The sequence below is a fragment of the Spermophilus citellus genome (genome assembly GCF_964194105.1).
Source record: "Spermophilus citellus genome assembly, chromosome: 4".
Taxonomy (NCBI): domain Eukaryota; kingdom Metazoa; phylum Chordata; class Mammalia; order Rodentia; family Sciuridae; genus Spermophilus; species Spermophilus citellus.
In genome coordinates this window covers 68,006,373-68,025,231 of record NC_138185.1, presented here as the reverse complement: position 1 = coordinate 68,025,231, position 18,859 = coordinate 68,006,373, and the positions used below count along the sequence as shown (strand labels likewise).

At 48.1% G+C, this 18,859-nt stretch overlaps 2 protein-coding genes across 4 annotated transcripts in view; one reads left to right on the top strand and one right to left on the bottom strand.

Annotated features, from left to right (window-relative positions):
- Positions 1–4,854, bottom strand: part of SEMA4B (semaphorin 4B) — a 110,812-nt gene extending 105,958 nt beyond the window's left edge. The window contains exon 1 of one of the 3 annotated variants that reach the window (XM_081292789.1): positions 607–4,854. In XM_081292789.1, the coding sequence (XP_081148915.1) occupies positions 607–676 (70 nt within the window). In that variant the 5' untranslated portion in view covers positions 677–4,854. The remainder of the gene's footprint in view (positions 1–606) is intronic. The other 2 variants (XM_081292787.1, XM_081292791.1) reach the window with 2 other exon arrangements.
- Positions 44–18,833, top strand: IDH2 (isocitrate dehydrogenase (NADP(+)) 2). Its single transcript, XM_081292795.1, has 11 exons — positions 44–224; positions 10,849–10,940; positions 11,751–11,916; positions 13,673–13,833; positions 13,914–14,057; positions 14,461–14,597; positions 14,780–14,931; positions 16,689–16,801; positions 16,973–17,070; positions 17,164–17,256; positions 17,742–18,833. The coding sequence occupies exons 1-11, from the start codon at positions 110–112 to the stop codon at positions 17,827–17,829; spliced, it is 1,359 nt and encodes a 452-aa protein (XP_081148921.1). The 5' UTR covers positions 44–109; the 3' UTR covers positions 17,830–18,833.
- Positions 18,834–18,859: the final 26 nt, after the last annotated feature.

Below are 18,859 nucleotides of genomic sequence, written 5' to 3'. Positions count from 1 at the left end.
CGCCCTGGTTGTGTCCTGGCTGCCAGCGCCAACCCGGCCCCGCTGCAGGCAGCCGTGTGGAGCGGCGCCCTGGGTTCTAGCTGCCCGCTCGTTCGCTCCCCTGCTCGGGATGGCCGGCTACCTGCGGGTCGTACGCTCGCTTTGTAGAGCCTCGGGCTCCGGGCCGGCCTGGGTGCCGACGGCCCTGAACACCTCCAGCCTGCAAGAGCAGCCACGGCGCCACTGTGAGTGCCGCACGGAGGGTCCGGGCGGGCGCGCGCCGGTGCCGCGACGTGGCGACTTCCCGGGCGGGGGCCAGGGAGCGCGACTCGCGACGCCTGCGGCCCGGGAGCGGCCGGATCTGGCACACAAAAGGCTGGGGGGGGGGGCGGCCTCGCTCTGCACTACCCTGTCTGGCGCTTCCGGGCCGCGTGAGGCGCAATGGTGGGGACTTGAGGGACGGTGGCAACTGGTGGCCCGGGAGATTGCTGTCTTGCGAGGGCTGGGCTCGGGGCTGCCGTACCCCCAGGTATTCCGGGGGGAGTCCTGGGGGAGTCCGGGATCTGATAGATGTGTTGCCCGCCTGCGCCCCTGGAGAGAGACAAGGAACCGAGGGGGGCACCCTACCGTTTCTCTGGCGAGAGGGAGGGTCGCAGCACGGCCCCTGCTCAGACAAAGACGGAGAGGGGGGAGGCATCCACTTCCCCTTCCTTTACAGCCGGGCGCGCTCTAATCCCTCCTCACCACCAGGCCCACGTCAGCTATTTTTGGAGCCATTACTCGACAGCTGGAGGAGTGTCCTTTCAGTTTTCCCCTTTTGTTAGACTGCCCCCCCTTCCCCCCCGCCCCCCACCCCCACCCCCCGCTTCTTCTTGGTCGTTGCACTTGAGGCCCCATCCTGGGGCCTCTCCTTGGCTTGACTTGCCTTTTCTTGCCTACCGGCCCATGCCCTACTCCATTGTTGGCCCTGCCTGGTTTACCCGCCTCGGAGACTTGGCAGCGTGCGCAAAATGTCACTTTCTCTGGAGTCGTCCTCACGGCGTCTGGGATACTTTTAACTCTGCTAAGGAGAGAAAAGGCAAAAAAAGCGAGACTTAGACTGAGACCCGGTTACCCATACTGCTGCCCAGCCTGGCATGTGAGCATAGGTCTGCCTCTTACCCTGTGTACTCAAATCTCTGTTATAGAAGACAGGGAACGGTCTCTTGGCATTTTCTGATGCCTACTGGCACAGAAACTCCTAGCCAGTAGGCATCAGAACTGCCTTGAAGTCCTTTGGGGTGGGCCGGGAGAATGAGGGAGTGGGGCTCACTGCTTGGCTTGGCTAGAGTGGGTAATCTTTTTTTTTTTTTTTTAATTATTTTTTAGTTTTAGGTGGACACAATATCTTTATTTTACCTTTACGTGGTATTGAGTATTGAACCCAGTGCCTCATGCATGCTAGGCGAGTCCTCTATCAGGGAGCCACAAATCCAGCCTCCAGATTGGGTAATCTTTAATGGAGTGGGAATAACTGACCAGAACTGGTGGCTGGGAGGCCGGAAAAGGACGTGGGCCCCAGTCCCCTCTAAGGAGAAAAGGATATGTTTGCTTTTGTACTTCTGGGATCTGTCTCTAAGGGTCCACCCTGAAATTTAAGATTTCAGGTGCCCCAGGCCCCTAAGATTTACATATGGTACCACCTTCACAAAATGGTAAAAGTTAGATACATTTTCCAATTCTCCACCCCCCCCCTTTTTTTTCTGCCTTGTTGGTGAAAAAGAAACCAAAACAAAAGCAACAATTACACTAACAAAATGAAGCCCCTTTAGGGCCTGGGTTTGGATACACTTTAAAAAAGTGGTCAGTTGCGAGTCCTTCTAGAAGTCCCTGGGTGGGGTAGTTATAACAGAAAATGCCTGTACTTTGAATTGGACATCCATCTCTACAGTTGACAGTTCTGCCAGCTTGTTACCTGGCAACATTGCTGGAGACAAAATACTTGGCATTCCCTTTGATGACAAAGAAAGAATAATTTTTGGCTAAAACGGCTCTGTGTCTTTGCTGCCTTGCAATTCCCACATGGGTCTCTTTCAAACTTCGCAGCCTTCAGCGACTGCTGCTGGTGGTTCTGATAAGTTAGAGCTCAGGGAAGTGAGGGCCACTCGGAACTGCTCCGTGGGAAAATTAGTTACCTAGCCTTCCTTTATTCTATTTCTAGCCAGAAACTTTCACCCTGCTCCCATTTAGATGTGATTGGTGTCTTACCTGCACTCTTCATTCCAGGACAAATTATTTAATGATTAAAGACCCACCAGTAGAGTTCTTTATCTGTTCCCCTGTGGAGTCTTGTCACCATCAGTCACCACCCCCACCCTCCTCTCCTGCTGAATTCCCTCTCCCCAGAGCTGGTTTGGGTGCTTATGTTTTCATCCAGTAGGTATTAAGGGAAAATGTCTCTGGAAAGCTTGGGGCCTGTGCTGGAGATGTAGCTCAGTGGTAGAGCACTTGGAAGCATGAAGGAGGCCTGGGATCAATTCCCAGCACTACAAAAACAAACCAAACCAAACCACACAACTTGAGAAGCCTGGGTCCTGTCCCCAAATCTACCTAAGGTTGAGTCCTCTTGGGCTGATTCCATTCAGGGTGGAGGTCTGGAAATTGCTTTCTGATTCCAGGAAGCAAGGGTCCATCACCTGCCCTGGGCTTTATACTGTGTAAACCCATGTTAAAAGTGCCAGCAGACTGCATTTTTTTTTTTTTTTCCCTTGGTGCTGGGGTTAGAACCTGGGAACTTATGCATGTTAGGTAAGCACTCAAGTACTGAGCTGCACCTCCAGCCCAGATTGCAAATATTAGTATACTCTAGGTTGTGAGGTTGTCTGGGGCAGAAGCCCATTGCTTGGCAGAGCTGCCTGTGTACCTCTGGAAGCTGGCTCAAATTCTCTGGCCTCTGTGTGGCAATGTACCCAGTCAAAACCTGTGTGATAGCATACGCCTGTAATCCCAGTGGCTTGGGAGGCTAAGGCAGGAGGATAAGAGTTCAAAGCCAGGCTCAGCAAAAGCAAAGTGTTAAGCAACTCAGTGAGACCCTGTCTCTAAATAAAATACAAAATAGGCCCGGGGATGTGGCTCAGTGGTCGAGTGCCCCTGAGTATAAAATAATAATAAATAAAATGTACCACAGGAGGATGAGAGGGGAGGGCAAGGCAGCCCTGATCACAGACTGGTTTAACCTTGACTTGACATTCATTAATGTCTTCAACAAATATGTTCCTTTCATGTGCTAAGTACCATGCAAGAAGCTGGCTGGGGTAAGAACTGGGATTAAGACCAGGAAAGATTCTTGCTGTTATGGAGCATTAATTCTAATGTGGAAGGGGACAGATAATAAGCAAGATCAAAGTCATGTAGTGTGCCATATGGGCACAAGAGTTGAGGAGAAGAGAAGACCTCAGAGAATTAAGTGCTGAGACGGGGAGGAAGCAGGCCATTTAGGTATCAGGACCTGCAAGTGTCAAGAATTCCATGGAGGAGCAGAAGAGGAGCACTGTGTTGAATGACAGGAGATGAGTGAGGTTTAGCAGGAAGATCAGTGAAGGGCTCTAGGTATGTATATATTTGGTACCAAGAATTGAACCCAGGGGCACTTTATCACTGAGCCACATCTCCAGCTCTTTTTAAAATATTTTATTTCTTGATAGGGTCGTACTGAGTTGCTTAGGGACTTGGTAAATTGCTGAGGCTGGCCTCAGCCTCTGGAGCCGCTGGGATTACAGGTATGCACCACCACGCCCAGCTTCTAGGCATTCTTTCTTTATTTATTTATCTATCTATCTATTTATTTATTTAGTGGTGCTGGGGATCAAACTGAGGGCCTTGCACAAGCTAGGCAAGCACTCTGCTCCTGAGCCACACCCCTAGCTTCTAAGACATTTTTGAGGACTTTGGCCTTTATGCTGAGAGAAAAAGGAGGCTTTGCAGGGTTTTGAGGAGAGTGCTTTGATCTGACTTAGGTCTTAACACGGACACCCCTGGTTTTAGGGACCTGGTAGGAGGTGATACTCATACCCTGGCCAGAGGAGATCCTGGTTGGTTGGACCTGGGTGGTGGGGCTGTGGGGAGAAACTGGCTGGATTCTGGATGTATACTGAAGAAAGCCAGTAGGGTTTATTGATACTTTGTATGTGGGTGTAAGAGAAAGGGAGGAGTGAAATTAGGAAGATACTTGAGTGGCTTCCTCAGAATTGGGGGCTTCCCCCACATTCTGATCCTTTTCTGGGACATGCAGCCTCTTGGTCAGAGCTGCATGGTAGGAAGTGGAGAGGGTCCTTGTGTTTAGCACCTGTGTAGTTACATTTTTATGTAAAATCTCCTGTGGGTTTTTTTTTTTTTAAATAGGGAGGGCTGGTTTAAATTACTATTTTTGCTTTTTGGCAAAAATGTAACTTAATATTTACCATATTAACTGTTTTCTTTTTTTTTTTTTTTTAAAGTGTACAATTCAGTAGTGCTGAATAACCATCACCACCAGCCATCTCCAGAACTTTTTCATCTTGCGACACTGAAACTTTATATCCACTAAACCCTAATTCCCCTTTGCCTCCTCCTCCTCCCCCTAGTCTCTGGCAACCACCATTCTACTTTCTGTTTCTGTGGATTTGACTCTCACCTTATATAAGTAGAATCATATAGAATTTATCTTTTGTGGAGCTGGGGTTGTAGCTCAGTGGTAGAGCGTTCGCCTAGCATGCGTGAGGCACTGGGCTTGATCCTCAACACCACATTAAAAAAATAAATAAATAAGAAAAACAATGTACTAATTCTTAAAAAATGATCTTTTGTAACTTATTTCATTTATAATGCCCACAAGTTTCATCCGTATTGTAGCTTGGTAACCGAATTTTCTTCCTATTTTTATGTTTGTTTATTTATTTATTTATTTATTCATTCATTCATTCATTCATTGTATTGGGGATTGAACCCAGGGGCACTTAATCACTGAACTATATCCCCAGTCCTTTTTAAAAAACATACACATTTAGTTTTTATTTATTTATTTTTTAGTTTTTGGTGCACACAATATCTTTATTTTACATTTATGTGGTGCTGAGTATCGAACCCAGTGCCTTGTACATGCTAGGCGAGTGCTCTACCACTGAGCCACAAACCCAGCCCTACATTTAGTTTTTATGTCTTTACTTTACATTTATGTGGTGCTGATGATCAAACCCAGTGCCTCACGGATGGATGCTAGGCGAGCACTCTACCACTGAGCCACAACCCCAGGCTCCCCAGGCTTTTTTTTTTTTAATTCTTTATTTTATTTATTTTTTATGTGGTGCTGAGGATTGAATCCAGTGCCTCATACGTGCTAGGCGAGCGCTCTAACACGAGCCACAATCCCAGCCCCCGAGTCCTTTTTAAACATTTTTTTTATTTAGAGACAGGGTCTCACTAAGTTGCTTAGGGCCCTGCTAAGTTGCTGAGGTTGGCCTGGAACTTGCGATCCTCCTGCCTCAGCTTCCTGAGCCAATGTGATTACAGGCGTGGGCCACTGCACCTGGCCCCAGAGCCCTTTTTAAATTTTATTTTGAGACTTTGCCTCTTAAGTTACCCACGCAGGTAACTTAGCCCAGGGGCCCTTTATCACTAAGCTGCATCCCTGTCTCTTTTTATTTTGAGACAGGGTCTCAAAATAAAGTCTCACTGAGTTGTCCAGGCTGGCCTTGAATTTTTAGTCTTCCTGTTTTAGCCTCCCACATTGCTGGGATTACAGGCGTGGTGACACTGGCTCATTATGGTTTTGATTTGCATTTCCCTAGTGATCAGTGATGTTAAGTATTTTCCAGGTGTGAATGATATACAAAAGTATATATTATTTTTGGAGAAATGTCTGTTCAAGTCTTTGCCCTTTTATTAAAATTATTATTTGCTGGGCTGTGGTTGTGGCTCAGTGATAGAACACTTATCTAACAAGTGTAAGGTACTGGGTTTGATTCTCAGCACTGCGAATAAATAAATAAAATAAAGGTCCATTGACAACTAAAAATAATATATATATATGGGGCTGGGGATGTGGCTCAAGTGGTAGCGTGCTCGCCTGGCATGCGTGCGGCCCAGGTTTGATCCTCAGCACCACATACAAACAAAGATGTTGTGTCCACCGAAAACTAAAAAATAAATAAATAAATATTAAAAATGTTTAAAAATATATATATAAAATTTGCTTTTTGTTGCAATCTCCTGATTTTTAAACCTGGGTCACCAATGAACATCTTAGGAAATCCACTACCTGGGCCTAATTCACATTAATGTGAATTAACATAATGTGACTTCAATTCACATTAAGTCCTTTCTCTGGAGAGTGTGCTTTCAGGGAGGCCCTGGCACCCTTGACTTTGATAACAGCACAGCTTGCTCTCTCAGTTACCTCTGTTATCTCTATTTTTTTTTTCTCCTTCTACACTTAACTCCCTGAAAACTGATGCTGTTGTGTTTTAGGCATTTCAGTATCCCAGTGGAAGAGATTCTTAGTTGGCACACGATTGATGAATAAATAAGTACACTGTGTGTTTTTGTAAGTTCAACACCTGTATGCACATCAGGGCCATTATCTTTTTTTTTCTTTTCCTTTAAATATCTACTTTTTTTTTAGTTTTAGGTGGACACAATATCTTTATTTTACATTTATGTGGTGCTGAAGATCGAACCCAGTCCTCGCGCATGCTAGGCAAGTGCTCTACCACTGAGCCACATCCCCAACCCAGGAACATCATCTTTTTTTTGTTGTTGTTGTTGGTGCTGGGGATTGAACCTATGGCCTTGGACATGCAAGGCAAGCCACTCTATCAACTGAGCTAAATCTCCAGACCCAGCACCATGATCTTGATCCTGACCTACCCCGGCTGTAGTGTGTGTGTGTGTGTGTGTGTGTGTGTGTGTGTGTTCCTCAGCCTACCTGCCTGAAGCCCAATTCAGTGGAGCCCTAATTCAGTGGCTGAAATCTTTAGAATTGGCCCTCAGGTGAGTTTCTCGTTAGTGGTCCCGATTTTTATATAGTTTCAGTTCTCTATTTAATTGTTTCTTTCTGTACTGGGGATGGAACCCACAGGTGCTCTACCTTTGAGCTATATCTCTAGCTCTCTTTATTTTTATTTTTTTAAATTTTGAGACAGGGTCTCACTAAGTTGCTGGCCTCAAATTTATGTTCCTCCTCCAGCCTCAGGCTGTTGGGATTATAGGTGTGTGCCACCATGCCCAGGTAGGTTCAGTTTTTAACAACTCTTAGTTAGCTGTCTTCAAATTCACTCATAGAAGATGCTTATAAAAACTAAACTAGGGCTGGGGATGTGGCTCAAGCGGTAGCGCGCTCGCCTGGCATGCGTGCGGCCCAGGTTCGATCCTCAGCACCACATACCAACAAAGATGTTGTGTCTGCCGAGAAGTAAAAGATAAATATTAAAAATTCTCTCTCTCTCTCTCTCTCTCTCTCTCTCTCTCTCTCTCTCTCTCTCTCTCTCTCTCTCTCTCCCCCCCCCCCCGTCTCACTAAAAAAAAAAAAAAAAAAACTAAACTAGGGCTAGGGTTGTGGCTTAGTGGTAGAGCGCTTGCCTAGTGCATGTGAGGCCCTGGGTTCGATCCTCAGCACCACATATAAATAAATAAATAAATATATAAAGAAAAAAAAAAAACTAGTGGCTGGGAACAGTGGTGCACGCCTATAATCCCAGCCACTTGGGAGGCTGAGGCAGGAGGATCTCGAATTCAAAGCCAGCCTCAGCAACAACTCATTGAGACCCTGTCTTTGAAAATAAAATACAAAATAGGGCTGGGGATGTGGCTCAGTGGTCGAAAGCGCCTGAGTTCAATCCCTGGTACAAAAACAAAAAACCAAAAAACTAAACTAGTTTAGCCAGGCGTGGTGTTATACATGACTCAAGAGGCAAAGGTAGGAGGATTGCAGCAACTTAGTGAGACCCTGTCTCAAAATAAAAAGGGCTGGGGATGTAGCTTAAAGGGAAAGTGACCCTAGGTTCAGGTTCAATTCCCAGTAAACATTCCCCTGTCCAGGTGTCCCCCCCCCCCCCCCCGCCCCCCTGCAAGAAAAAAAAGAAAGACAAAAGAAAACCCAACAACAACAAAACAAAAGTTCAAGGACAGACCATCAGACTTTCTACAGCCCCAAACCTCTTCCCACTCAAGCTTCAGATAAAAGGGAAGGAATTTTGTAGTGTGGGTCCAAAATCTCCACTGCATCTTGAGAAGGGCAGTGGGGCCCAGTGTGCATGGCTTTTGTTCTCTAGGGAATGTAGTATTTTGCATCTGTGTTTTCTTTCTGCCTTTCCACATCTGACCCACTAGGACTTCCAAAAACTGCACTTGAGCCAAGGACTTGGTTCTGTCCTGCCTCTGACACAAACCACATTACCTGGGCCTCTCTTTTTCTCCTTAAGTGATTTTTTTAATAGATTTTTTTTTTTTAAAGAGAGGGGAAGAGAGAGAGAGAGAGAGAGATAATTTTTAATATTTATTTTTAAGTTCTCGGCGGACACAACATCTTTGTTTGTATGTGGTGCTGAGGATCGAACCCAGGCCGCACGCATGCCAGGCGAGCGCGCTACCGCTTGAGCCACATCCCCAGCCCACCTTAAGTGATCTTTAAGATGCTTTTTTATAAACATACAAACAAACCAAAAAACTGTTTGCATTTCTTTGGAAAGTGAATTAATTGTTTTTTGTGTATTATTTAATGTTTTTCTTAGGTCTGGGAATGTAGCTAAGTGGAAGAGTGTTTGCCTAGCATGCATGAGGCCTTGGGTTCCATCCCAGTTTAAAAAAAGAAAAAAACAGGGAAAAAGGAAAGGATATAATTTAAGGATTATGTTAGCCGTTGTTTATGGGTGTCATCATGAGTCCAGCCGAGGTGTGTATTGTATGACAGTGATATATTTGAGGTCTATTAGGCTTTGATCTTTGGTGTTTTTTTTTTTTTTTTTGTGTGTGTGTGTGTGTGGCACTGAGGATTGAAGTCAGAGGCACTTGTTCACTGAGCCACATCCCCAGCCCTATTTTGTATTTTATTTAGAGACAAAGTCTCACTGAGTTGCTTAGTGCCTCGCCATTGCTGAAGCTGGCTTTGAACCCACTATCTTCCTGCCTCCCAAGCTGCTGGGATTACAGGAGTGTGCCGCCACGCCCGGCTGGTCGCTTGTTTTAAATGTGCCCAGGTGGCCATACCTTCTGTGTGTAATGAGGATGAAACCTAGGGCCTTATGCATGCTAGGCAAGTGCTCCATTGCTGAGCTATAACCCCCAGTTCAGTGTGTTTTTTCTTTCGTCTGATTTGCTGCGTGTAATCTTTCTTGAGGTTGGAAGACACAACATCTGTGAACACTGTGTGTAACCTAACAGTAAGTGGACCACAAATGAGGCTCCAGAGTGTTCCTTTGGGGATGATTGAAGTTTTATGTAGCTCTTGTCTTACTCCCCAGGAGTAAGGATTGTGGATTCTTTTAGGATTGTGGGCAGTGGGACATGTTGGTGCCTCTGTCTGCCGCAGGCTAGGTAGGATTCAGGAAGTCTTGTCCACGAGAGCATGCACCTATTAATTAAATGGGCCATTTTCTCGAGTTTTCTTTGGAATTCACTTCTCAGACTGCTGGCTTTTCTTGGAAGTCAGACTTTGCTAGAAGAGCCTGGCTCCTCTTTGCCTCTGTACCACCTCCCTGGGCTTCTCATTAGCCACTTGCTGTGTCTTTGATGCTTCTCTGAAAGGACTGACATATCTGAGCCAACTTGGATCAGGGATTCTGAGTTCTGTTTGCAGGTGCCATGAGTCTGTCCTTCTTATTGAATAAGGTTCAAATCCTGGCTCTGCTGTTTCTGAATTCTGAGCCTCAGTTTCCCCACTTTTTTTTTCTTTTGTGGTGCTGGGGATTGAAGTGCTTTGCTCATGTTAGAGAAGCACTACACTATGAGCTACATCCACAGCCCATTTCTCCACATTTAAAGTGGAGCCAGCTGGGATTGCACACCTGTAATCCCAGCGGCTCTGGAGGCTGAGGTAGGAGGATCATGAGTTCAAAGCCAGCCTCAGCAACTTAGCAAGGCCCTAAGCAACTTAGAGAGACCCTGTATCAAAATATAAAAAAGGGCTGGAGATGTGGTTAAGTGACTCTGGGTTCAATCCCCAGTACTAAAACATAAAAAATAAAAAATAAAAGATAAAGTGGAGCTAACGATACCTCCCTTGGGGCTATTTTTGCTGTTAAATGGAATCAGAGTGTAAAGGGGTGTTACACTATGGGCACATTGTAGGCACACAACACATTTCTGTACCATTCCCTCCCTACTGCAAGTTAGCCAGGGACTCTCATATTGTAAACAATGGAATTAGTGACTGGATAACTTAGAGGATTTTATTGGAAGGACACAAGGTACCTCATAGAAGTATAGAGAAAACCAAAAAGAACTGAATCTTGGACAAGGGGGATGTCTGCCATCCTGAGGAACTGGGTAGCAGGAGCTCATGGACAACCTTTCCCTGATTTGATGCTGGATAAGGTGGCCTAGCTGGCAGTCATCCCTGCTGGGTCCTCTGACTTGAGATTCCAGGGAGAGGGGATCTGACTGGCCATGCTGACCTTACTCCCTTGACCAGGGGTGGAATGGGCATCTCTCTGGCTAATCTCACCTGGCATATTTAGTGGGGGACCCAGGTCCCCCAAACAGGGAGCAACTTCTGCAAAATGGGGAGTGGACACTGGGCAGCTGGAGGCCTGGCTGTCCAGTGCTCCTTCTTTGGTAAAAGGCAGGCCCGGATGGGAGAAGAGGGGTTTCCCACTAACCTCTCCAAAGGTGTGATGTGTTGCATGTGCCTGGTTCTAGATGCAGACAAGAGGATCAAGGTGGCGAAACCGGTAGTGGAGATGGATGGTGATGAGATGACTCGCATCATCTGGCAGTTCATTAAGGAGAAGGTAGGGCCCCTTCCTAAAGTGGATGGCTCTCCAGGTGAACTGGCCAGGCAGCTTTCAGTCCCACAAAGTCTCGGGTGTCCAGGTGGACAACAGCAGTCCTGTATCTCATCTTCTGATCATCCTGCTTTCATGCGTGGGCCATTAATGGTTCTTAGCCATTAAGCAGAGAGAGGGCCTATCTGTCTCACGTTGGTGCTGAAGCCTGTGTGACTTTCAAACTTGGAACGTCTTTAAGGCTGACCCCATGTCATTTCTGTCTTAATCTTGCACATTTTTGCTGCACTTCTTTGCGAAGGAGTTGAAAGGAGAGCAGGGCTATGTGCAGGACAGTGTCCCAGCTAACGGTTCTCAGGGTGATGACTTGGCTTTTCTGAAGTTGCCATGGTCTGTTGTCCACATGAAGGTCCCCTATTGAGTGAATGTCCATGGGAGAAAGGTTGAGACTGCCACTTCTGATTGTGAAGGTCTCAAAGCCCTTGGAGGCAAAGGAGGACCTCACTGTATAGGGGAATCTAGATGAACTTGGACTTGGGGTTCAGCTGACTTGATGGTATGGGCACACGGGGAAGTCCATCTCAAAGGACAGCAGCCTGACCTGCTGGCCTCTCTCCAGAGTCCCAGCCTCCTGCCAGCCCTGCTGAGGAATAACTGACCCCGACCTTCTGCTGGCCTCCTCCACTGGCCTTCTTCCCTCATCCCCACACTGACTGGGTGTCCCCTGCCGTGGCCCACAGGGTTCTCGCATCCCTGTTGTCCTGTCCCCAAGTCATAGCTGTTGGGCTGATGCCTTGCTCTGGCCATCTTCCCTAGCTTATCCTGCCTCATGTGGACGTCCAGCTCAAGTATTTTGACCTCGGGCTTCCAAATCGTGACCAGACTGATGACCAGGTCACCATTGACTCCGCGTTGGCCACCCAGAAATATAGTGTGGCTGTCAAGTGTGCCACCATCACCCCTGATGAGGCCCGTGTGGAAGGTGTGAGGGTGTGGAGGGGGTTGGATAGGGGAGGGTCATGGGCTCCCCTGGCCAGCCTCTCGAGCTGGGTGAGGGTGGTTGGCCATGTTGTTGATTTTGGACCTGGGAGTCCATCCAGAGAGCTGGACTTTGGGCAGCTCATCCCTCTGACCTGACCTGTTTTGTAGGCTGGTGGACGGAGAGGAAGGCTGTGTGTTGGGAGTCTCCAAGGTCCTTGGGAAGCGTCACTAGTGCCCTCCTGCCACTCTCATGGCATTGCAGTGCCCTGGAGATCATGTATGGATCTCTGAGTAGTGCCCCTCCAAACCTGGCCTGGTTATTGTCCTTGAGTTCCGGGGCCTTTCTCAAGGTTCTGTAAAATGATACCAGAGTGTGGAGAAAGGGGCCAGATTTCAATATTTTAAGAAGGATGGTTGAGCCAGGTGTGGTATCATATGCCTGTAATCCCAGTGATTCAGAATGCCGAGGCAGGAGGATCACAAGTTCAAGCCCAGACTCAGCAACTTAGTGAGACCATGTCTTTCTCTCTCTCTTTTTTTTTTTTTTTTTTTTTTTTTTTTGGTACTGGGGAGTGAACCCAGGGGTGCTCAACCACTGAGCCACATTTCCAGCCCTTTTAATTTTTTTTTTTTTTTTAATTTTGAGACTAAGTCTTGCTAAGTTGCCTAGGGCCTTGCTAAATTGCTGAATCTGGCTTTGAACTTTCAATTCTCTTCACAAGCCGCTGGGATCACAGGCATGTGCCATGAAGCCTGGTGAGACCATGTCTCAAAATATAAAAAGGATATGGCTCAGTGGTTAAGCACCCCTGGCTTTAATTCCCTGTACTTAAAAAAAAAAAAAAATTGCTGGGCGCAGTGGCGCACACCTGTAATCCCAGTGGCTTGGGAGATTGAGGTAGGAGGATCACTAGTTCAAAGCCAGCCTCAGCAATGGTGAGGCACTAGGCAACTCTGAGAGCCTGTCTCTAAGTAAAATACAAAAATAGGGCTGGGGATGTGGCATAATGGTTGAGTGCCCCTGAGTTTAATCCCTTGTACAAAAAAAAAAAATTTAAAGGGCTTAGTGATAAAGTGCCCCTGCTCTAATCTTCAGCACAATAAATAAATAAAAGATGATTGAGGAGTTCTCTGAACTCTTCTTAATTCTTGCACTATGAAGGAGTGAGAAAGAAGCATTCAGGGTACATCTGCGAACTCTGCAGGCCACCTCCTGTTTTCTAGATCGGACCTGGCCATAGAGTATTGGAGTCACTTTAATATTGAGCTATTTTTTTTTTTTTCGGTTCTTCCAAATCCTGGGATTTATATATCCCCATTTTTATGGACAAGGAAATAGAGGGTCATGGTTTTGGTAAACTGGCCAGTGTTGGGGCCAGTCCCAGAGCCTCGGGAGTGAGGCAGTGGGTTATCAGATCCATCAGGCAAGTTCTTTCCCTCAGGCTGCACTACCCCCATGCAGGATGTGGAACTAAGGTGGACAGAGCACTTGCTATGGGCCAGCCACTGATCCGGGCACTTAATACACAACTCATTCTGTCCTCACAACCCAGCAGGCTAGGTATTTTATCAGTAATCTTGTTTTATAACTAAGCCACTTATGTAAGTGGATTCCAGAGCCCACATGTTTATATTCTAGACCCTATAACCTCCCTCAGGATGACTTTCAGGCTCCCATCTGGCTGTGTTGTTGCTTGGTTCAAGTTCTGACTGGAAGGAGTGGCTGCCGTGGACCTACTTCGTATCTCTTCTCACAGAGTTCAAGCTGAAGAAGATGTGGAAGAGTCCCAATGGAACCATCCGGAATATCCTAGGGGGGACTGTCTTCCGAGAGCCCATCATTTGCAAAAATATCCCCCGCCTTGTCCCTGGCTGGACCAAGCCCATCACCATTGGCAGGCATGCTCATGGTGACCAGGTAGGCCAGCTGGAGACTGAGTCTGTGGACCTAGGCCCACCATGGGAGCCTTGGCCTGAGCCATCTTCTTGTCTCTGCAGTACAAGGCCACAGACTTCGTGGTAGACCGATCTGGCACGTTCAAGATGGTCTTCACTCCAAAGGATGGCAGTGGAGCCAAGGAGTGGGAGGTGTACAACTTCCCTGCAGGCGGCGTAGGCATGGGCATGTATAATACCGATGAGGTGAGGCCCAAGCGCTCTCCTTCCCCAGCCTGTCCAACCCTCTGTCTGTGGCTTTCCCTTTTTCTGTGTTGGCCTCATTCTCAGGCCAGCGAGAGGCAGAGATGGCCACTAGTAGCTCCAGGGTTATCCCTTGCCTGCTTGAAATTTGCCTTACCTGAGCCACATGGCCTAAGAATTGGAGAGGGTGAGATGGTTTTCCAAGGTAAAACTGGAGGGCTGCTTGCTTCTCCAAATTTGGAGGGAGATGAGAAACAGCAGATGCCCACTCCATAGCAGCTAGGGCTAGTGGTTGTTGGAGACTGGGGATGTGGTTTCTAGAGAGCTGGGCCTGGCCTTGGGATACTGGGAGAGTTGGAAGTCCCCAGGCTTGGGGACCATGCTGGGGCCCTCTCTCTCCTTGCAGTCCATCTCGGGTTTTGCGCACAGCTGCTTTCAGTATGCAATCCAGAAGAAATGGCCGTTGTACATGAGCACCAAGAACACCATCCTGAAGGCCTATGATGGGCGTTTCAAGGACATCTTCCAGGAGATCTTTGACAAGTAACAGCCTATTCTTTTCCTGTTTTCTGAGAACTCCTCCGCTTCCCAGCTCCTGTGTGCTGTTCTGTCCTACCTGGGGAGGTCACTATCCCAGTGCATTTGCTCAGCTCTGAGGCTCAGGGAGGGGTCCCCAAACTGCCAGCCTCCTGTCCTCTCCCTACAATAAGCCCTTTTACTGCCAGGCACTATAAGACTGATTTTGACAAGAATAAGATCTGGTATGAGCACCGGCTCATCGATGACATGGTGGCCCAGGTCCTCAAGTCTTCAGGTGGCTTTGTGTGGGCCTGCAAGAACTATGATGGAGACGTGCAGTCGGACATCCTGGCCCAGGGTAAGCTGGGAGGACCACTCCCTGCAGGGATGGGCTGTTGGTCTTCTGGCTGGGAAATTTTCAGGTCCTTTGGATAGAAAACTCAAGGGTTATGGCAGGATTTATTGCAGACTCTCAGGCAGTAAGTGAAGGAGACCCACAAACTGGATTTGGACTAGTGTATTATTAAGGCTGGCCTCAGAGGAAAGGGAACAGGAACTCATTCTGGGGCTACTTGACTTATTTGGCAACAGTAGGAAAATAGGGAGCACTGGGAGGCTCTACCACCCCACACCCTCACTCCTGTATTTTTATTTTTTGAGACAGGGTCTCACTAAGTTGCCCACGTTGGTCTCAAACTTACCATCCTCCTGTCTCAGCCTCCTGGGTTGCTGGGATTACAGGTGGATGCTTCCTAAATGACAGGAGTGCATTTTGTATGGTGAACCTCAGGGAAGTATGAGAATACAGGGGGAGATGGTAAACCCCAGCCTGGACTGCAGCTGAAAGCACCGGTGATGTCATTAGAGAACAGTGAGGATAGCCCAATTTTGTGGGAAACGAGTAAGAAAGATGGTGGGGGCAGGTGAAAGATGAAAAGGAAAGAGAAGGTGACAATGAGGTCCATGAGGTGCAGCTCCTGATGACAGGGACATGGAAGCACATGACAGGGTGCAAAGAAAAGTGTGAAAATTAACATTAAGTATATAAAGAATTGGTGAGCACAAAGGTCTAGGTAAAAATGGCAAAGGAGGCCGGCTTCAGCAACGTAGTGAGACTTTTATCTCAAAATAAAAAGGGCTGAGCTGGTGTGGTGGCACATACCTGTAATCCCAGTGACTCAGGACTCAGGAGGCTGAGGCAGGAGGATCAGGAGTTCAAAGCCAGCCTCAGCAACTTATTGAGACCCCCATCTCTAAATAAAAAAAATAAAATGGGTTGGGGATATAGCTCAGTGGTTAAATACCCCTGGGTTCAATCCCCAGTACAAATAAATAAATAAAATAAAAAGGGCTGGTGATGTGGCTCAGTAGTAAATTCCCTGAGTGTTATCCCTAATACCAAGAAGAATGAATGAATGAATGAATGAACAAATAAATAAACAAACAAATAAATAAATCAGACGTAAAGCATTTTCTTTTCTTTCTTTTTTGAGGGGGCCTGGGGTTTGAACTCGGGCCCTTGCACATGCTAGGCAAGTGCTCTATCCCTGAGCCACATCCCAGCCTTGACAAATCATTTTGCTATAGAAGTCCCACTTCTTCTTGGACCTTCACAATCCTTACTTTGGTGGTCGGAGGTAGTTTTGAAACTCTAGAGCCATGGTAACGGAAAAGGTCATTTGAGCTGACATCTGGATTTGAATAAATAAATCCCAAAGCTTGAAAGTGGCCTCAGAGAAGCAGAAAGTGGTCACTGTGAAATAGCTGCCAGCTGCTTTATTTTTTCTGCTTGATGCAGCTTCCTGGGAGGCTCAGGACTCTGTGGGGTCTTAGGTGCTGGGTGTCAAACTCTGGGGTGCCTGGAGGTGGGGACATAGATTCGTGTTAGTGTTCTGGTGCTAGTCACTTTGAGGGCCTCCTGCCCTCTGGGGACCCTGTAGACCCACAGCAAGGGTGGACATGCGCCCTGTAGTCCCTGTCCTGGTTTCAGTTGGGGTGGGTGAGGGTCTAATATCCAGGAGCAATTACAACAGCAGGTGAAGGGGGTAGGTGGGACTCCACCTTCGGTGTGTGACCTAAGGTGCCAGCACTGACGAGGGTCTTCCCACCCTTCAGGCTTCGGCTCCCTCGGCCTGATGACGTCCGTGCTTGTTTGCCCCGATGGGAAGACCATTGAGGCTGAAGCTGCTCATGGGACAGTCACCCGTCATTATCGGGAGCACCAGAAAGTGAGTGTGGGACATGTGGCTGCATGATGGCAATCCACCCCAGAGGCCACAGCCTGCCGGCCATGATGGCTAGCGGGTGGGCCTGGTCCATCAGTCTAGAAGTGGGCAGTTACATCTCAGGAGCTTCTCAAGCACCGACTCAGCGCTTGATCCCTGCGGCCCTATCCCCAGGGCCGGCCGACCAGTACCAACCCTATCGCCAGCATCTTTGCCTGGACGCGGGGCCTGGAACACCGGGGAAAGTTGGATGGGACCCAGGATCTCATCAGGTAAGTGATGAGGGAGGGGCCGATCTGGCCCAGGGCAGAGTCCGGGTCCTGGCCTTGCACAGCTGGGCTCTCCCTCTGCCCCGACCCCTGCAGGTTCGCACAGACTCTGGAGAAGGTGTGCGTGGAGACCGTGGAGAGTGGCGCCATGACCAAGGACCTGGCTGGTTGCATCCATGGCCTTAGCAAGTGCGTGGCCTGGGCAGAGGGCAGGGGTGTCCTTTTGAGACCTCAGAGCCAGGTGGGAGGAAGCCAGGGGATCCTCTAATGAGTCCCTCTCATGAGTCAGCCCAGTCAGGGGCCTGGGGCAGGACAAGTCCATAGCCCTGAGGAATGATTCAGGTTGAGCCACCCTAGACCAGGCCCAGTGAGCTGGTCCCTACTGGCTGGCTGCTCCACCTGTTCCTGAACCATCTGTCTCCCACTTTCTTCCAGGAGAGCTTGTGCCCAGTTACCTGCCGCCTAGGGGGGAAAACAAAAAGACCCTATTAGGTTTTTGATGAATTTGCTGTGGCTCTTTGGCAGTGGGCTGCAGGTAACTTTTGGCGCAAGCCTGGGTGGCATGATCAGGCCATTCTGATGCCCAGGTTCAGGCTGTGCCCTGGAAGTTCCCTGCTAATGGCCTTGGAGAGGCCTGGAGCTGCCCCCTAATGCGAATGGTGTTTTCTTGGCAGTGTGAAGCTGAATGAACACTTCCTAAACACCACAGACTTCCTGGACACCATCAAGACCAACTTGGACAGAGCTCTGGGCAAGCAGTAGGGGAGGCGCTGCCTGGGGGTGGCGGCGGACAGGCCGGAGCAGAGCCGGCAGCTGGTCCTCCCGACATGAGGTAGAGGGTGAGCTTCACAGCCCCTCTCTGGAGGCCTTTCTAGGGGAAATATTTTTATAAGCAAGATGTTTTTAAAAGTATGTTTTTAAAAGTATGTTTCCCCTCACGGTGATGTGAGGCAGGAACAGTGTGCTTTACCTCAGCCAGTCAGTATGTTTGGCATACTGTAATTTATATTGCCCTCGGTACACATGGTGCCATATTTAGCAACTAAAAAGCTCTTCACAAAACTGTCTGCTGTGTTTGTCCCTGAGGGGAAGGAGGCAGCCGGGGCCAGAGGCAGAGGCCCTCTTAGAGCTGGTGGGTTCCACCAGGGACAGGCCAGAGCATCTTGGGCCAGCACAGGGTAGGTAGGAGCTGCTAGAGGAGCTACCGGGACTCTGTGGACACAGGCCTGTGGGTTTCCTAGAATTCCCTAGGATGAGCCATTGTATCTGGGTCTCCATTTTGAGTTTCTGTCGCTTTCTGATAGACAGTTTATTAATAATAATAATGATTTTTGTGGTTGTTGGTTGGTTTTAACCTTCTAAACATCTCCAGACCTTTGTTTATCCTTCTCTCTATACTGAAAACTACCCAGTGCCTGCTTTGCAGGGCTGCCTGGGTTTTGCAGGGCCTGTTGAAAGGGGACCTCCTGTAGACTAGAGCAGTGGTTCTGAGACTTGGGTTCATTTCCACCACATTTTGGCAAAACTAGACATGAAGGTGATAAAAAGTTGCCCCAGGGCTGAGGGTGTGGCTTGGTGGTAGAACACCTTGCCTGGTATGTGTGAGGCCCTGGGTTCCATCCCCAGCACTGCTACCTGTCTTTGATTTAAAGCATTATCCTCTGTGTAATGATTATATTTTTATTCTTTGGTGTTAAAATGTCCTGGGGGAGAGTTGAATAATCTTTATTTGATAAAATAAACATAGCCAGCCCTCTGTATCAAGAGGTTCTGCATCTGTGGATTTAACCAT